This window comes from Muscardinus avellanarius, assembly GCF_963383645.1.
Source record: "Muscardinus avellanarius genome assembly, chromosome: 7".
NCBI classification, from domain to species: domain Eukaryota; kingdom Metazoa; phylum Chordata; class Mammalia; order Rodentia; family Gliridae; genus Muscardinus; species Muscardinus avellanarius.
The window spans coordinates 108,798,158-108,816,254 of NC_137793.1; the positions used below are offsets into that span (position 1 = coordinate 108,798,158).

An 18,097-nucleotide genomic window follows, 5' to 3' on the forward strand; every position below is an offset into this window, starting at 1 on the left:
CTGTCCACCCCTCAGCATTTAATAAAAAATGTTTTGTTTTGAAATGATCTCATTAGGTTGCTGAAAGTGTTGCTAAGTTGCCGAAGCTGGTCTCGAACCTGCAATCTTCTTGTCTCAATTTCCCAAGTTATGGTATTACAAGTGTGCGCCTCTGCACTTGGCTTCCATGTGCTATCTCTAACTCTGAAAATATCCCTGCAAAGTAGTTACTGTAGCCTCTATTTGAAGGGTAAGGAAATCGAGGCTTAAAAACTAACCATCTGAGCTGGGCGTGGTGGTGCACGGGCGCTTGTAATCCCAGCATTTGGGAGGCTGAGACAGGAGGATTGTGGTTCATGGCCAGCCTAAGCTACTTAGTGAGGCCCTTTGCAACTCAGTGAGACCCTGTGTCAAAGTAAAGAATAAAAATAGGACTGGGGGTGTATCTTGGAAGTAGAATGCCTCTGGGTCCCATTTCTAGTACCCCCCCCTTCCCCCCCCCCACAAAAACAACCAAACTAACCATCCGAAGCTGGATGCGATGGCACGCTTTTCTAATCCCAGTACTTGGGAGGCTGAGACAGGAGACTTGCGGGTTCACAGCCAGCCTCAACAATTTAGCGAGGCCCTCAGCAACTTAGTGAGACTCTATTTCAAAAACTAGAAAAGGGCCGGGGGTGTAGCTAAGAGGTAGAATCTGGATTCAATGTCCCCCCCAAACTCCAAAAGCCACAAAACCCCCCAACCAGCTAGTAGGTGTAAGGGGCACAGTCAGGATGTGAACTTGGCTGGATCTCTCTGCAAGGCCAGCTCTATTTCTCTGATACCTCCACACAGCCATACCAAGTGCTGTGTAAATATTTGCTGGTGTGATAGATGAATTCGCGTTAATTGGGACTCCCTGATAGCGTTTTGTGGCTGCGTTCACTACTGATCTGTCTCCCAGGCCTCCCACATCTGTTGTTCCATATGTACTTTTTAATTTTTTAAGCAACATCAATATAATTGTCTAGCCTGTTAATCTATTTCATGTATCTGCTTGAGATCCTCCCCGCCCCGGATCTCTGTGTGTCTGCGCCCATATGGTTCATTTTAGATGGGGTTTAGAGGCCCATACTTGCTCTTTTTATGAAACCTAATCACCCACCATGTTTGAGTACAGGTTTAACGTGAACATTCCTCTACTCCCCCCCACCCGTTTTGTTTTGTGTGCAGGAAAATAAAACAACAAAATAACCGTCCCCGAACCCAAGAGAAACCCAGAGGGCCAGGGATGGAGCCTTGGGGTCCCCAGTGGCAGTCTCAGCCACGGGGAAGGCCTGTGGCACCCCCACAGGACCCTGACCGAGGCCCCCGGAGTGGACACCATGGTGGACATCGGCCTGGCCCTCAGCACAATGGAGAGAGGTTCCATCAGTGGCAAAATGCTCGTGGGAGCCCCCAGCCACAGCAGGACCCCAGGACAGATCACCAACAGCCCCACTTCACACCCAGGCCCGGGGAGTGGCCTCCGCCTACGCCCAGGGCCAAGTTCTACGAAGGGGGCAACCCCGGGCAGCTGTACTCGAGGTACGGTCTTTGGGCTTGGGACAGAGCCAGCTCTTCAAAATGCTTGGGGACAGATTGTCCTTTTCCTTTTCTCTCTCTTTCCCTTTGTTTTCTTTCTCTATTCTAATGGCCCCTCTCAAATGGGTTTTAAATGGCCCAAGACAGTACTTCCCTCCCTCCTCTTCATCCCTGAGCACAGCTCCTTCTTTAGAATTCTATTGGTGCCATATGATTAGACATCATAGTGGGATTCCAAGTGATACATTCACGTACGCACCCAGTATCTCTTGGCGTGATTCCTTCCTAACCTAACCCACTGTCCCCCTCCTGACTCCTCGGATGTGCTGGTGAAGTTGTTAGTGACACCTTCATACACAGACATAATACTGTCTGCTCTGTTTTCTTCCTCAAGCCTCCTCCTTAAAACAGCCATTAGCTGTGGCTGGGGGAGGGGAAAGGGACAGGAGATGGGACACTTTTGCTCTGGATCACAAAAAGCAATGTAGAATATGGAAAGCTTTCCTGAAGACCCTCTGAGATGGTCTTCATCATCTTTGGACCATCCCAGCCTGGGGTTAACATGGTGCCATCAGCACCAGGAAGAGTCCTAGGGCCTCCAACATGCCCCAGATATGCTGGGTACACCAATGCAACTGTACTGAATAAATGAAAGGAAACTTTAGGACTAATCAACCTCTCAGGGAGGGTCTAGACCTCCACGCTCTCTGCCCAGAGGAAGAGGCTGCAGGGAGGTGATTCTAGGGTGGGAATCGATAGCATTGGACTAAATGTTTGTGGGATGTTGGAAGCCATCCATATTCTATGTCACCTTTTTCGGCTAGGATGATATTTATTGATCAGATTTAAGGTTGAAACTATGACAATTATTGTAAATAAGTTTGCCTCTATGAAGTCCCAAAGTGTTTTTTTTTTTTTTTGCAGGGATGAAACCCAGGGGCATTCTACCTCCAATCTATACCCCCAGCCCTATTTTTTATTCTTTATTTTTGAAACAGGGTCCCACTGAGTTGCAAAGGGCCTCACTAAGTAGCTGAGGCTGGGTGTGAACTGGGATCCTCCTGTCTCAGCCTCCCAAGTACTGGGATTACAAATGTGCACCACCACACCCAGCTAAATTAAATAGTTAAATTTTTTTTTTAAATTTTACTACAAAAATCATTGCCTTTTATGCAATAAGCTCCCACTCTTGCATGCCCTTATTTTCTGTTTATAGGGTCTAAAATGAACTGACTTTCAGGCAGAGTCTAGGCTGGGGAGACCGTTCTGTCCTCTGAAGTTGTTCAGTTTGTCCGGTGTTCCGTCACCATGCCATCCCTGGGTGACTGAGCCTCTTTGTGACATTCCAGGCCGGGCTACGAGGATCCCTATCAGAGATACCACTCTCCGACACTGAGGGGAGAGTACGCTTATGGAACCTATTACTACCGTGGACACTCACAGCGGCTGCAGGAAGAAAGAGGTATGGAACAATCTCCCAGAAGCCTCTGGGGTTGGGCGTGTTGCAGCTGGCCTGAGGGGCTGGACAGAAGCCATTTGGTGCCATTGGGTGAGACCAGGGCAGAGAACCTGCACCTATCTTGAGCAGGGCGGAGGGAGGGAGGGAGGGAGGGAGGGAGAGAGAGAGAGAGAGAGAGAGAGAGAGAGAGAGAGAGAGAGAGAGAGAGAGAGAAACATCCCCCTGTCTGATAATAGTACTAAAACAATCACTGTGTTCCTAGTACTGCAGATAGTTTGCACTGCACAGTTTTTCTTCTCCTCCTTACTCCTGCTTGTAGCCAAGGTTGCAGTGACTGACCAAGTAACGAGGAAGTCAGTTCTTAAGGACACCTCGTGTGTGCTGGGCTGGAATGAGTGTGGCCATCACCTTCCTCTGAGAGTGGTGGACAGTCCTCTATAGGAGTTTATATCCAATATCCACAGGGCATGTACTAGAGCCAGCTCTGACCAGCTAGCCAAGTGCCATCTATTTCAGTGTTCAACACGCACACACGCACACACACATGCACGCACACACACGCACACACGCACGCACACACGCACGCACACCCTGGTCCCTACCATTGTGTAGCCTTATAGAGCCACACTGTCTGGTTCAGGGAGGAATCTCAGGCACTGTCATTGTTAGCTCTGACTCATCAATTTAGTTCACTTTGGCAAATACAGATGTGTTTGTGCGTTGTTTGCTGGGAGTGGACCCCAAGGCATGGCGCGTGCCGGGCGAGTGCTCTACCACTGGGCTGCGTTCCCAGCCTCTGGAGCAAGCGTGTCTTCTACCCACCGCGCTCTACTCCTGAAGCTCATGGCGGCTGCGTGTCTTTCTTAAAGCTCTTTTAGAAACAGCAAGTGACCTGTCTCTTGTTTCCTCTGAGGGTGCAGTGCCAAGGCAAGGCAGTCCTTATACTTGGCACGAAGATTATCGAGACCTGAAGTACCTCGGTGGACATGATCATGAAACCCGGCACAGTCCCTTTGGAGCGCATAGTGAGACCCCGTACCAGTAAGTGTGGAAGGAGAGGCCAACCCGATGAGTCGGTCAGATCAGACGGTGGCGCCCATCTCCTGGCGCCTGTTGGTGGTCCCTCTCCTCTGGAAGCCCATCTGCTTTTGTTCCAGCTGCAGGGACATGGGAGAAGCTCAGAATGACCCGAGACAGCTGTCCATGGGAGGAGAGATTCTCACGTCTGAAAGCTTCCCTCAGCGGGGGCTGGTCTGAGTCCAGTGAGGTTCCTGGAGGCCTGGCCCAGAGGAGGGCCTTAATCTTCCTTGGGCCTCGGGACCAATGTAGGCTTGCAGAAGTTCTTATGACCAGGTCCTGCCCGGGGCTGGAGTGCTTCTCCTCCGCCCACTCCTGGGCCCTGAGAGGTGGGATGCTCCCCCGGCATGGGGCAGAACAGGGAGGAGACTTTTGCCCAAGCCTCTGTCCTGGTACCCTGAGCCCTGGATTTCACCCACCATGTGCTCTGATTTAAGCTGTTTGACCGTGGCAGGCGGCAGAGTCCAGCCCTTCTCTGTAGGGTGTGAGGTCACTTCGGGTAACTGAGCAGAACCCACACATTCCTGTCTTTCCTGGGATCAGTACATCAGGTGGGGGTGGGGGGAGAAGGACCTGTCTCACCTCTGCCATCATTTTGCTGCAGATCTGCTAGCTGGAACTCTTATAAGGACAGCCTCACATCCAGCTCTGGACAGGAGCGGCCCGGGGACCAGGTAACTTGAAGTGACGTGGGGCTGGAGGCCTGGGCTGTGGACCACAAAGGAGCCTCTCAGCCGTGGGGGCAGGGCCACAGGCAGGGGCTTTCTGGCCAGCCATCTGCAGGGCCTGAGCCTCCGATCCGAGTAGAGCCTCCATCTGGCCCCCTCCCTCCCGCCTTCCCACTTCAGTGCGAGGCCCTGAGCTGGTCCGTTTTAATTTTTGTCTGGTTGGCAGGCTCCAAGTCACTCTGAGGCTGCCAGTAAGTGTTAGCGTTAGGGACCTCAGGGCACTGGCGATGTGGGTTACCCAGGAAATGGGAAGTTGCTAGAATCTTTTAATTCAGATTTGAAAAGCAGGGCTTGAAATCTTTCCTGACTCATTTCTTTCCTTTTTTTTTGGTACTGGGGATTGAACCCAGGGGCATTTTACCTCCGTGAAACACCCCCAGCTCCAATGTCTCACTAAATTGCTGGGATTACGAGCATACACTGCCACACCCAGCTCTCTAAAATCTTAAACTGTGTACCACCTGGGCCATAGAACAAAGTTTTTCTAATTTAAAAATTTAAAAAGACATTTTCACATAGTTTTAGATTTGTGGAAAACTTGCAAAGGTACTATAGAGATGAGCTCTGACTTTTTTTTTTTTTTGGTGGTACTGGGGGTGGAACCCAGAGGCTTTCTACCTCCGGGCTATACACCCAGACTTATTTTATATTTTATTTGGAAACGGTCTCACTGTGCAATCCTCCTGTCTCAGCCTCCCAAGAGCTGGGATTACAAGCTGAGCTCTTACATTTTTGATAGTCTTACTTTAATTTTGTCTCACTGATTAGCTTTGTATAATTTTTTTTTTTTTGCAGTACTGGGGATTGAACCTTTGTATATTTTTTTTTTTTTTTTGCAGTACTGGGGATTGAACCCAGGGGCATTCTACCTTTGAGCTATACCCTCAGCCCTATTTTTTATCCTTTATTTTGAAACAGGGTCTCACTAAGTTTCAGAGGCCTCACTAAGTATCTGAGGCTGGCTGGGAACCCAGATCCTCCTGTCTCAGCCTCCCAAGTACTGGGATGACAAGCGTGCACCACCACGCTGGGCTGCTTTGTGTGATTTCTGAGTATCGTTTTTCTGTACACCTAGTGCTTAGCAGAGCAGGGCCCATATTATTGTGACTAATGCTAATGACTCAATAACAGCAGCCACACCTGTGTACAGCACTGTCCCGTGTACACAGGGCTTTTGAATATCTTGTCTCACTCATCCCCCAGACTTAAGTTCTACAAGTGTCCTGGACACCTGTATCCCCGGAGAGGGCACAGCACTTGGAGCAGAGCGGGGCTTCATTTAATAGTTGGAGAATAAATGCATAGGCAAGTATTTGAGCATATAGGGCAGATATGCTTATGTATATTACAGCTGGGGCGCTGAGTTCAGAGACCCTAAGCTACTTGTTCCAGATCTCCGTAGCAGGATACTGGAATCCAAGCTGAAGCTTGACTTCAAGGATCCTAAGCCGGGGGCCTGCACTCTTTCCATTGGGCATAATGCATCCAAACACCTGTCAATAGAATGATCCCATCTCTGTTCGACATACCCACATTCTTTATTTTTTTGGCAGTACTGGTGATAGAACCCAGGGGCATTCTACCTCCGAACTACACCCTCAGTCCTATTTTTTTATTCTTTATTTTGAAACAGGGTCTTACTGAGTTGCAAAGGGCCTAAGTATCTGAGGCTGTCCTCGAATCATGATCCTCCTGTCCTAGTCTCCTAAATGCTGGGATTACAAGCGTGCGCCACCATGCCCGGCTCATACCAACATCCTCTGTATTTATTGGAAGGCTTGATTTTGCTTCTTTGAAGGAAAAACTCCTTCCCATGTGTTTTCATTATTTCTAACTTCCAGCCTCCATCGACCAGCAAGTCCAACCTTCTCCAGCAGCACGAGTCCGGCCTCAGCTCCAGCAGCTATGAGCTGAGTCAGTACATGGCAGATGCCCCTGATCAGTACGATTCTGCGGCTTCAGCAGTGTGGATTCCAGTGCGGGCTGGTGGGTACCGAGGCCGTCTCCGTTGCTGGTTGAGTCTGATGAGGACAGGCTGGGTGACTCTTCTTGGAAAGTCATGGTTTTATCCTATATTTCCAGAAAGGAATTGCAGCCTGCCTCACTCGCTTATGCAAATCTTTTAGGCGCAGAAGCCACGTTGGCTCCACTTCCCGCCTTCTCCCTTGTAATGGAGATCGCACCATGGCTCTTAGAAGGGAACGCTGCCCCTAGCCATCACCAGACTGGGCTGGGAGGCACGTAGGCGTGCTTTTAAGTAACAGCTGAAGGATACGGAGACCAGAAAGGACTGGGTAAAGCAAGGCAGAACCCAACGCATAATTGCTTTGTCTGGTGTAGGAGTCTTGCCATGGGATTGAAGGTACAGGAGCAGAGAGACTCTGACCATCACTGAGAATGTGGCCTGGGTACATTGCCACTTGGACCAAATTTCCAAATCCTTGCATTTTATCCTGCCCTGTCCTCAAAGGCTCACCTTGGACTGGATTATGGATGAGGGGCTTCTTCTAATTATGTAGCCCACCTAGAATCTTCTCCTGGTGCCAGGTGGAATTTGGACTGAACCATGTCTGTGGTGTATTTCTAAACCGAAGGAAAGAGTGAGCATCTTGCTAACTGTCCATCTGTCCATCGGCCAGGGGACGTCTCCGCAGCTGCTCCCAAGGCGCCCATGAAGTTCTACATCCCTCACGTGGCTGTGAGTTTTGGGCCAGGAGGTCAGCTGGTGTATGTGTGCCCCAGCGCGCCCACTGATGGGCAGACGGCCCTTGTTGAGCTGCACAGCATGGAGGTAAGTTAGAATTATGGTCCTGGGATGCTCTTGACATACGTCACCACTTCCCTTTGCCCGAACCTGGGCATTCCCAAGAGGGGCCTCTGGTGGGAAACTGAGCCACCCCCCCCCTTGGGTCAGGATTCGGTGGGTTACTCTTTGCAAGAGGTTCAACTAGAGTGATGTTTTCCTGGAGGTACTCACAGTTCCGTTTCAACAAGACAACTCACTTTGGTCCCTCCATTTTCCCCATAACACACTGACCGAGCCACACCCGAGGGTCACAGCACCAGCATCTAATACTGGACTTACCTGACCGGGCCACTGGTTGGAATAGTATTGAAGACCAAATTTGATTTTTCTTGATTCTAGGTTATTCTAAATGATTCTGAGGACCAAGAGGAGATGAGAAGTTTCTCGGGACCCCTGATCAGGTAAGTTACTCTAAGAGCTATGGAGTTTTGAACCCTGAAAAGTTTCTTCCTTCCCTGGTCATCATTTTGAAACTTTATTTCATGTTTCCTTGGGAGAAAATGTGTATCGCAGTTGGAATAGAATTCTCCTTGCTGCTAGAAAGTAGCCGGCCTTGGCCTGGGTCATTCTGGAGAAGCTATTCTGTAGTCAAAGGACAGAAAAGTGAGCGAAACAGTTTGGGACCCTAAAGAGCAGTTTAGATAGGTTTATAGGTTACATGGTAGGAAGTCTTAGCATTCCATGTACTTAACAGATATTGGTAAAAAAAAAAAAAAAGAAAAGTAGGGCAGAGCCTGGGAAGTCATCGATTAGCAGGTCACTAGGGGAATACCTCTCTCAAACTGCCTTTCCCCCCCTGCAATAACACTTTAGCTTTCCAGTTACTGGACCCTGTGCAAGCCTGCCCTCTGTAGGACTAGATTGGAACTACTTGAAAAATTCCCAATCCTGTCTCTGCTATTCCTCATGCTTTTTCTTGTGCCTAAGTGTCCTGGTTGGATGGATGTCAGGGGACCTGGGTCCCAGGCCTAGGCACCCTATTGTTAGAAATACATTTCCATGGTGTTGTAAGAAACTACACATGTCCTAAGGTGTCTCAGCAAGGCATATTTTACTTTTTTCAAAAAGGGATCCTTCCACCAGAATCATGGCAGAAAAATGGCTGCTCTGGGGGGGGGGGCTGTGCTGTGCTCCTATTGATGGAAGCCTTATCTGCACACTCTTTATACCACTGGTTGAAGGGGGTTGTAAGTGCCAGGGGCTGGCACTTACAATATAAAAATAAACCTTATCTATTCCTTTGCTAGAAAAGATCTAATTATATCCTCACGTTACTAAGTAGTGGTGCCATGGTTAACAGGCCCATAAACCCTCTCTGACTCGTTTTTCCCTCTGAGGAGTAGGTAACACTCACCCTGCCTGCTCTAGGTGGTGGCTGTGAGATTATGCATGTGAAGCCCTTTATTTATCATCATAGCGTGCAGATGGATTCTTATCCTGAAGCTCCCCCTCCAGGAAAAGTCTTATATTATGTTTGACAGCTCTTCCAAGTAAAAATGAGTATTGCCTCTGCGTCTTACACACAGGTGTACAGATGCAGGTAGACAACAGCTAAGTATTAAACACCAGGGTACTGGTCTCACCTGGTTTTGATTTATTAAATGATCTTGAGCAAATAGCAATGCCCATTTGTGAACAATTTGCTCATTCCTTTCCTCACGAAGACAGTTTTATTAGCCCTAGTTTAGGGGTAGGGGAGAACACCGAGGCTCAGAAGAGGTAAGAAACTTGAGAGAAGCAGCAGACCAGATTTAGACCCAAGGCCGTCTGACTTCAGAGTCTGTGTTCTTCTGGGCCCTTCTGTACAGTCCCTTCGGGTCTCTGGCCTCAGTTTCCTCATCTATAAAATGGCAGGGGTGCCAAAGAGACTCTCCAAAGTCCCTTTCTGTTTTATCTACCTCATGGCCACATACTTATTATTACTTATTATTAATCAGCCCTGGACTGTTGGGCTTCTCTATCAACCCAGCCCAGCAGGCAGCGTGGAGGGAGAGCGAGGGGTCCTGAACAGGGGAAGGGTCTGCCTGCTCCCTCTGTGTCCCTGAAATCCCCCCACCTCACAGGCAAGACGTACACAAGGTGGATGTCATGGCGTTCTGCCAGCAGAAAGCAGCTCAGAGCCGCAAGTCTGAGACGCCAGGGAGCAGGGACTCAGCTCTGCTGTGGCAACTGCTGGTTCTCCTGTGTCGCCAGAACGGGGTAAGTTAGAGCTTTGCTGGGGGGCAGGTGCAGGCCACGCTGAAATTTAAGTCTTCATGGGGTAGACAAGATTTGGTTCATGGGGTGCTTATGAAAAGCAGTATTAAAACAAAGCAATGGCCGGGTGTGGTGGCACATGCTTGTAATCCCCGCACTTCGGAGGCTGAGACAGGAGGATCGTGCAGGTTCGAAGCCAGCCTCAGCTACTTAGTGAGGCTCTCAGCAACTCAGTGAGACCCTGTTTCCAAATAAAAAATAAAATAGGTCTGGGAGTGTAGCGCAGAGGTAGAAAGCCCCTGGGTTCCACCCCCAGAACCACAAAACAAAAACAAAAACAAAACAAAGACTGCATGAACTCTAGAGAAAACATTGCTCAAACATCAGTACCAATGTGAGCGCGCCAACCTTTCCTCTGATGTTCCTCTCCCTGGCCGGGGATCATTGTACTGTTCCTGGGTTATTGCTCTGGCCAGATAAGACACGTGTGAGATTGTGAATGGTTCCAGGAAGCTCCATGGCTCCCATCAGCCAGAAAATAACCAGGAGAGTGAAGCTGATGTTTGAGATAGAGTGATCCAAGAGAGGTCGGCCTGCGTTTACACGGCTGGCCTCCTTAGGGAGAAGACATAGGCGCCGGCGCCTTCCTTTTTCAGCCTGAGCTGCCAGCAAGAGGACTGGCGGGAGTGTCCCCCCGGCTCACCTCTTTGCCTTGCAGTCCATGGTGGGCTCTGACATCGCGGAGCTGCTGATGCAAGACTGCAAGAAGCTGGAGAAGTACAAGAGGCAGACCCCGGTGGCCAACCTCATCAACCTGACCGACGACGACTGGCCCATGCCCACCTCGGGGACCCGCAACCTGCTCACGGGGGAGGTACCCCCCACCGTGGAGACGCCCGCGCAGGTGGTGGAGAAGTTCACCAAACTGCTCTACTATGGAAGGAAGAAGGCAAGTCTGTCCTCCCAGGCTCTGTTGAGAAAAGCCTCCACGGTCCCTCCCCACCTCTGGTCCTCCTCCAGTTACAGGAATAGTGTACACTCATCTCAGGAAGGTACAGCAAAGAAAATAAAAATACCTACAGTGGGAAGGAGGTGTTTTTACTATTAACATCTACAGTGTTGGGGGTAGTCTTACCATTAAATGATAGTTCCCGCTGGGTGTGGTGGTGCACGTTTCTTATCTCAGTACTTGGGAGGCTGAGACAGGAGGATTGCAGGTTTAAGGCCAGTGTATGGTAACTTAGTGAGACTCTGTTTCAAAATAAGAAAATAAGAGCCGGGAGTGGTGTCACATGCTTGTAATCCCAGAATTTGGGAGGCTGAGACAGGAGGATCGCGGTTTGTGGACAGCCTCCGCTACTACTTAGTGAGGCTCTTTGCAACTCAGTGAGACCCTGTTTCAAAATATAGAATAGCTGGGCGTGGTGGCGCACACTTGTAATCCCTGTGCTTGGGAGGCAGAGATAGGAGGATCCCGCAGGTTTGAAGCCAGCCGTGCTGGTTTAAGAAACCGTGTTTCCAAAAATAAAAAAGTATAAAAATAGGTCTGGGAGTGTAGCCCGGAGATAGAAGGGCTTCCAGGAACCCCAGTACCACCAAAATATAGAATAAAAAATAGGGGTGGGGGTGTTGCTCAGAGGTAGAATGCCCCTGGGTTCCCTCCCCAGTACCACACACACACATACTATATATATATATGGCTGGAGGTATAGCTCAGAGGTAGAGCTCCCCTGGGTTCCATCTCCAGTACCCCCCCTACACTAAGCTTACATTACCATTTTGATGTTTACTTCTAGCATTTCCCCATGTATACATTAAAAGCAAATTAAATTACACATATAGTTGTTTATTTCTCTCTTTTTCACTTATTTTTATATGTTAAAATATGACTATGGCATTAAATATCTTCCAATAACAGAATATTACTTTATTTTGTTTATTTATTTTTGTGGTACTGGAGATTGAACTCAGGGCCTCAAGCATGCCAGGCAAGTGTTCTACCACTGACCAATAGCATTGCTTAAAATCATATTTATTTCATCATTCCACTATTTTTGAATATATAAGCTATTTATAATTTTTCTGTCCATTATAAATTAAATCATATGACTTTTGTTGCATGCCATTGGCAGACCTTTTTTCATGTTTTTTTTTTTTTGTGTGTGTGAGACTAGGGATTGAATTCAGGAGTGTTCTGTCTCTGAATTAATCCTCAGCCCTTTTTGCTTCTTATTTTGGGACAGAATTTGACTAAATTGCCAAGGATGGTCTTGAACTCGTAGCTGGAATTATAATGTGTGCCATTATCTATCTATCTATCATCTATCTATCTATCTATCTATCATCTATCTATATGCACATATTTTTGATAAATTCCTAGAAGTGGGATTGCTGGTTTCAAGAGTATGTATTTCTAATATCTATCTATCTATCTATCTATCTATCTATCTATCTATCATTATGTGTGTTTTTTTCGATAATTTCCTAGAAGTGGGATTGCTGGGTTAAAGAGTATGTATTCCTAAAGCATAATCCCAGTAGCTGGGATTACAGGTGTGGGCCATCATACTGGCTTGGCTGATCATTATCATCTGTCTCTATCTATCTATCTATCTATCTATCTATCTATCTATCATTATGTGTTTTTTTTCGATAATTTCCTAGAAGCGGGATTGCTGAGTTAAAGAGTATGTATTCCTAAAGCATTTTCATAAGCGCATCAAATTGCTTTCCAGAAAGGTTGTTTGCAATAATACTCCTGCCACTGTATCAGGCGAGCTTACTAATGTTGAATATTTTAATTCAGAAGATGGAGAGGGATATCTTGTTTAATTCTGAAGTTGTGCTTATGCTTTATAAAAATCAAAGAGTCAATTTAAATATTTGAATATATGATTAAAATTAACCCAAATCAGTTTAATTGACAAAATCAAACAATAAAAAGATTATAATGGAGAAATGGTGTCCCCAACCCCCAGCCTCCCAGTTCCTCTCTCTGAAATACCCAGAGATATTTTTTCTATCTGTAATTACTTCCCCCTTTCTTAAAAAAATAGCATACTGTATATCATGACTGAATTTCCTTTTTTCACTTAACAAAATATCTTAGAAGACTAACTTTGGAGTCGGGACAAATAGCATAAAGGACAAATAGTAAATACTCTAAGCTTTGCTGTCACTGATCGGGTCTTGTTGCATCTTTCAATTTTCCCTTGTTGTGTGAAAACAGTCATGAACAACACAGAAATGAACGGATGTGGCTGCATTGCCATCAAAACTTATTGATGGACATAGAAATCTGAATTACACACAATTTTTATGTGTAATACAATGTTCTTTGTATATTTTCGAATAATTAAAAAAATAAAAATTACTCTGAACTTGTGGGATGAACCCAAACAGGCGGTCCCCTAAATCAGTCCTCCGGGAGCACTTTGCTTCCTCTTGATCTTTCTCAGGCTCTCCGCATCCTTTGGCCTGCGCTGGCTCAGCCCGTGGACCACCTTCCACAGCATACCGTCTTCATTGCTTTTTTGTGGCTGCATAGTTTTCTATGGAGAAGCTATAACTAATTTAACCAAAACCCCTCTAGATGAACATTTATTCATGTATTTATTTTTTATTTTTTATATTTTGGTGGTACTGGGGATGGAACCCAGGGGCGCATGCTTGTAATCTCCGTGCTTGGGAGGTGGAGACAGGAGGATCGGGCAGGTTGGAAGCCAGCCGCGCTGGCTTAAGAGACCCTGTTTCCAAATAAAATATAAAAATAGGTCTGGGAGTATAGCCCGGAGGTAGAAGGGCTTCCAGGAACCCCAGTACCACACACACACACACACACACAAATTGGCTGGGGTGTGGATTCAATCCCCAGCACCACACACATACATAAAAATATGGCCTCTTTTGGGCTTTTTTGGTATGTGATAGTTAAGTGAGTGCTTGACATAATCCAGAGAAAGTTATTGGGATCAAATTGCAACCCATTCCTTATATGTCCACTGGATAGCAGGGAATTGCAATTCCACAGATGATTCATCTATTCAATAAACATTTATTAGCAGCTACTGCTCCTAAGGCATTGAGCCCAGTGGGGCATACAGATATAAATCAATTATGAACTCTTCTTGTAAGAAAGACAAATCATAGTCATAAGAACAACAATAACAAAAGCAGAAATTTTAATACGGTTTTTTACCTGCCAGGCACTTGTTTAACATCGAACATGCATTATCTCATTTATCTCCATAGAAACCTTGTAAGCTAGGTTCTAGTTTTGTTTTATGTATTTACAGATTAGGAGAGTTAGTAAGTGATGGAGCCAGGACTTAGGTCAAGGCTGCTGAGCCTGAACCTTGGATTCTAACCTTCCCATCACGTCACTGTTCACACCTGGACCAAAAGTAGCAAGAGAGAGACAGATGGAGCATCGTGAGGGTTCAGAGTGAGGAATGAGGAGAGGTACATCCAAATATATTTATTTGGTTGGAGTCTTATTTCATATTTGGTTGGGGTCTTATCTCTGGCACTCTATGAGACTGATAACCTTGATACAAGTTCTCAATTTCTTATTAAATTATATTTTTGGAAGGGCAGATTTTTTTTTTCTGAGGATTGAACCCAGGGGCATTCTATCTCTAACCTACATCCCCAGCCCTTTTTATTTTTATTTTTTAAAGGACTGAGGTTTGCCAAGAGACCCACTTCTTGCTGAGGCTGTCCTCAAACCTGGGGTCCTTCTTCTCAGTCTCCCAAGTACTGGGATTATAGATGTGTCCCTCTACGTCTGGCTTGGTGGGGCAGCTTTTTGAGCAAACTGGTGGTCCCCATCCAAGCATTAATAACCAACTTTCTTTAAAAAAATCATAGAGCATACAAAAAGGAACTATTATTGCTGTTGTTGTTGTTGTTGTTGTTGTTGTTGTTGTACTGGGTATTGAACCCAGGGACATTCTACCTCTGAGCTTCACCCCCATCCCTATTTTTATTTTATTTTTTTATTTTTAATTTCTTTTTGGTGGTACTGGGGTTCCTGGAAGCCCTTCTACCTCCGGGCTACAGTGCCAGACCTATTTTTACATTTTTATTTGGAAATGGTCTCCTAAGCCAGCGCGCGCGGCTGGCTTCAAACCTGCGCGATCCTCCTGTCTCTGCCTCCCAAGCGCGGGAATTACAAGCGTGCACCACCACGCCTGGCCCTATTTTTATTTTGAAAAGGTTGCTGGGAATCTTGTAAAGTTGCTAAGGCTGGTCTCCAGCCTGTAATATTTTTTCCTCAGCCTCCAAAGTACTGGGATTACAGGCATGCACCACCATGCCTCACTCCTTAATATATATATATTTTACTTGCCTTGAATGTAACTGTGACTATATTAATTTTTCTCTCTGTCTCTGTCAATCACATCACTTGGGCTGATGTTAGCATAATCCAAGAACTTGTCAGTTGGGGGTAGAATGACCTCATCAGCGACTACCTGTCCAAAAATCACAATTTTGGCAGCAAGGAAGTTATTAATACCAAATTCCAAACCTCCCATATAAAGAACATCTTTACTAAATGATTCTGAAAATAAAATGAAAAGATGAATGTGTGTGTGTGTGTGTGTGTGTGTGTGTGCGCGCGTGCGTGCGTGTGTGTGTGTGTGTGCGTGCGTGCGTGTGTTTGCGCGCTTGCATGCATGTTTTAAAATTTGTATCTCTGGCCCATCCGATCCAATTAATGCTGTTATTAATTTGGCCTATGAAGGTGTTTGATAGCGAAGGAGCGATTAGTTTTAGCACTGGAAAGACAGGTTAACTGCTGTGCGTACTGGCTTAACCTGAGTGGCAGTTATTTCTATTCCTGTAAGACTACGGGGCGGCCTTCCTCCATGTACTCAGACCTAGGATGCTGGACGCTCTGCCCGCTTCAATTAAGGCATCCCAGGACTCCCCGTTCCCGCAGCCAGAGTGGGCAGAGCATTTGGAGGACTCGGTGTGGCTTGTTTTATGAGCCAAACCTGGGAAGGACACATGGCACTCACTCACTCTTCTATTCCCCGGCCTAGACTCAGCCTCACTCAGGTACCCAGGAGGTGGGAAAGTGACCCCAGCTCTTCACCCAGGAAGGAGAGCATGGATTTTGGTGAAAAACCATCAGTGTCTGCCATGGTTGTTTAAAGAACACTGTTTCCTAACAGGCCTTCATCCTTTCTCTACTCCTATATTTTGGTACTAGGGACTGAGCCCAGAGACATTTGACCTCTGTGCTCCACCACCAGTCCTCTTTTACTTTTTTTAAATTTTGAAACAGGGTCTCACTAAGATGTGGAGGGCCCCTCTAAGTTGCTGAGGCTGGCTGTGAACCTGTGATCCTCTTGTCTCTGCCTCCCGAGTATAAGGATTCCCGGCTTGTGCCACCATGCCTGGCTTGGTACATAGGTTCTTGCAAGTCTCGTAGCTTTTGTTAGTGGGATAAGGCCGTCGGGTGGCCCTGTGTGAAGGGAAGCTAAGGATCTGCCACATGGATGGCTGGAGAAGCGTAAGCTTAGAGAAAGACAGCGTGTCGATGTCTCCTTGTGATCCTGGCACGTGGATGGCTGGAGAAACGTAAGCTTAGAGAAAGACAGCGTGTCGATGTCTCCTTGTGACTCTTTTTTCGCGTTCATTAGTGGGCTCAGGAGTGTCCAGGAGGCCTAGCCTCTCCGGGGCAGGGTGCAGCAGTGCCCATGTGTGGAGATCCGGGGCTTCTGTTGGAGGTAGGTGGCCAGTGTGCTGTTTTTTGGCTTCCAGGAGGCCTTGGAGTGGGCTATGAAGAACCACTTGTGGGGTCACGCCTTGTTCCTGTCCAGCAAGATGGACTCGAGGACCTACAACTGGGTCATGAGCGGGTGAGTCCCAAAGAGACCAATGGAGCAGAGATGCCTCCCCTCCAAAGGCCGGGGGTGAGTGTGGGCAGAACTGGAACGCCCATGAGCCCCTTGCTCCAAGCATCTTCCCGATTTCTCTTTTCTGAGCCAGATGGAGAATTTCCAGATTCTGATCACCTACACGGAGACCTTCTGACTGTGCAGTGGGATGAAACACTTTAGTAATATTTCCCAGGGTCAGGGTTTCCAAATACGAAGCAGTTTCTACATTGCCGCAGTCGTCTTTGGGAGGGCTCATTCTAGAGAGTTCCATTAGTGAGTGAATAGGTGGTTGCTTAAGTTTAACTGAGAGAAGGCCTTAGCACTCAGGGGTTGTGCTGTGTCTGGCGCCTGGTCTTGCTGCGGGGATGTGGGCCGAGGGGGCGGGCGGGGGTGCGGGGCCGCAGGACCTTGAGCCGTGGCTGGCAGAGGCGTTGATGGGACTGAACATCAGACCTGTGACCTGCATCTATGGGGTAGGATGCTGAAAATACACTGACGTGCTTAGTCAGAAACCACACCAGCACCCAAACGTCCAGGCGGACCAGGAAGGAAGAAACCAGCAGACCAGAACAAGCTAGGGACTGAAGAACAGGTGCATAGCCGCAGTCCCGAGTAAGGGTGGGGTAGCAGCAAAGGGAATCAGCCTTGAGAGGTGGTGCTGGCGCAGGGGCGCTAGGAAGGGTTTCTGAGCAATCCTGCAGGCTCCGGCTAGCATCAGGAGTGCTGGGGCGAGGCGGGCGACTTTAAGACCCTGTGTGGGTCTGACCCTGAGTGCGTGCCTTCTCATGTTGGCTGAGGCTCTAAAGCTTCCCTCTCAGCCTATCTCAGGCTTGAATTGGCCATGAATCCTGCTGGGCAGCTTCGGAGGAGAGAGCCCTCCAAGTTCAGCCTGTGTTCCTCGTGGCTGACATGCTGCCCGGGAGCCCATCCTTCAAGGTGGTCTTAGTCCAGTCTCTGTTGCCTTTGCCCTCAGTCTTTCTGGGGGGAAACGTCGCTGCTGAGCACTTAATTATACTCAGCGCCAGGTATGGTGAAGCGCTCTAGAAGAGTCCTGTGGTGACCGAGCTTCTGTGGCAAGGGTGCCATTAAGTAAAAGACAGTCTTCGGAGATACGATTTTCCTTTGGGTTTGAAAATGAGCGTCCCACTGCCCCACAGTTGTAGCATACATCTTTGCTACAGGGCTTTGCCTCGGGCCATTGATTTTTGATGGGGCCCAGTGAATTGTGAACAATCTCTCTTACGGAGTAGGCGCGGATCTCAAATCAGCCGTACAGCTTATTACATCCTTGTTAAGCATAGCCCATGGTTTGTCATAAGCAGGATCATTTCTGGTCTCTGTTCCACGCCTCTTTGGTTATTGAAAATGGTTATTTAGTGCTTGTGAGTAAAAGCTG

The 18,097-nt window shown here is 47.5% G+C and overlaps 1 protein-coding gene across 1 annotated transcript in view; it reads left to right on the top strand.

Annotated features, from left to right (window-relative positions):
- Positions 1 to 1,252: 1,252 nt before the first annotated feature.
- SEC16B (SEC16 homolog B, endoplasmic reticulum export factor) overlaps positions 1,253 to 18,097 on the top strand; it is a gene marked incomplete at both ends in the record, with an annotated part of 37,781 nt that continues 20,936 nt past the window's right edge. Inside the window, 10 exons of the mRNA XM_080698774.1 lie at positions 1,253 to 1,548; positions 2,895 to 3,007; positions 3,925 to 4,045; positions 4,686 to 4,755; positions 6,651 to 6,795; positions 7,449 to 7,600; positions 7,955 to 8,016; positions 9,679 to 9,814; positions 10,530 to 10,760; positions 16,583 to 16,680. Of these exons, the coding sequence (XP_080554900.1) occupies positions 1,253 to 1,548; positions 2,895 to 3,007; positions 3,925 to 4,045; positions 4,686 to 4,755; positions 6,651 to 6,795; positions 7,449 to 7,600; positions 7,955 to 8,016; positions 9,679 to 9,814; positions 10,530 to 10,760; positions 16,583 to 16,680 (1,424 nt within the window). The remainder of the gene's footprint in view (positions 1,549 to 2,894; positions 3,008 to 3,924; positions 4,046 to 4,685; positions 4,756 to 6,650; positions 6,796 to 7,448; positions 7,601 to 7,954; positions 8,017 to 9,678; positions 9,815 to 10,529; positions 10,761 to 16,582; positions 16,681 to 18,097) is intronic.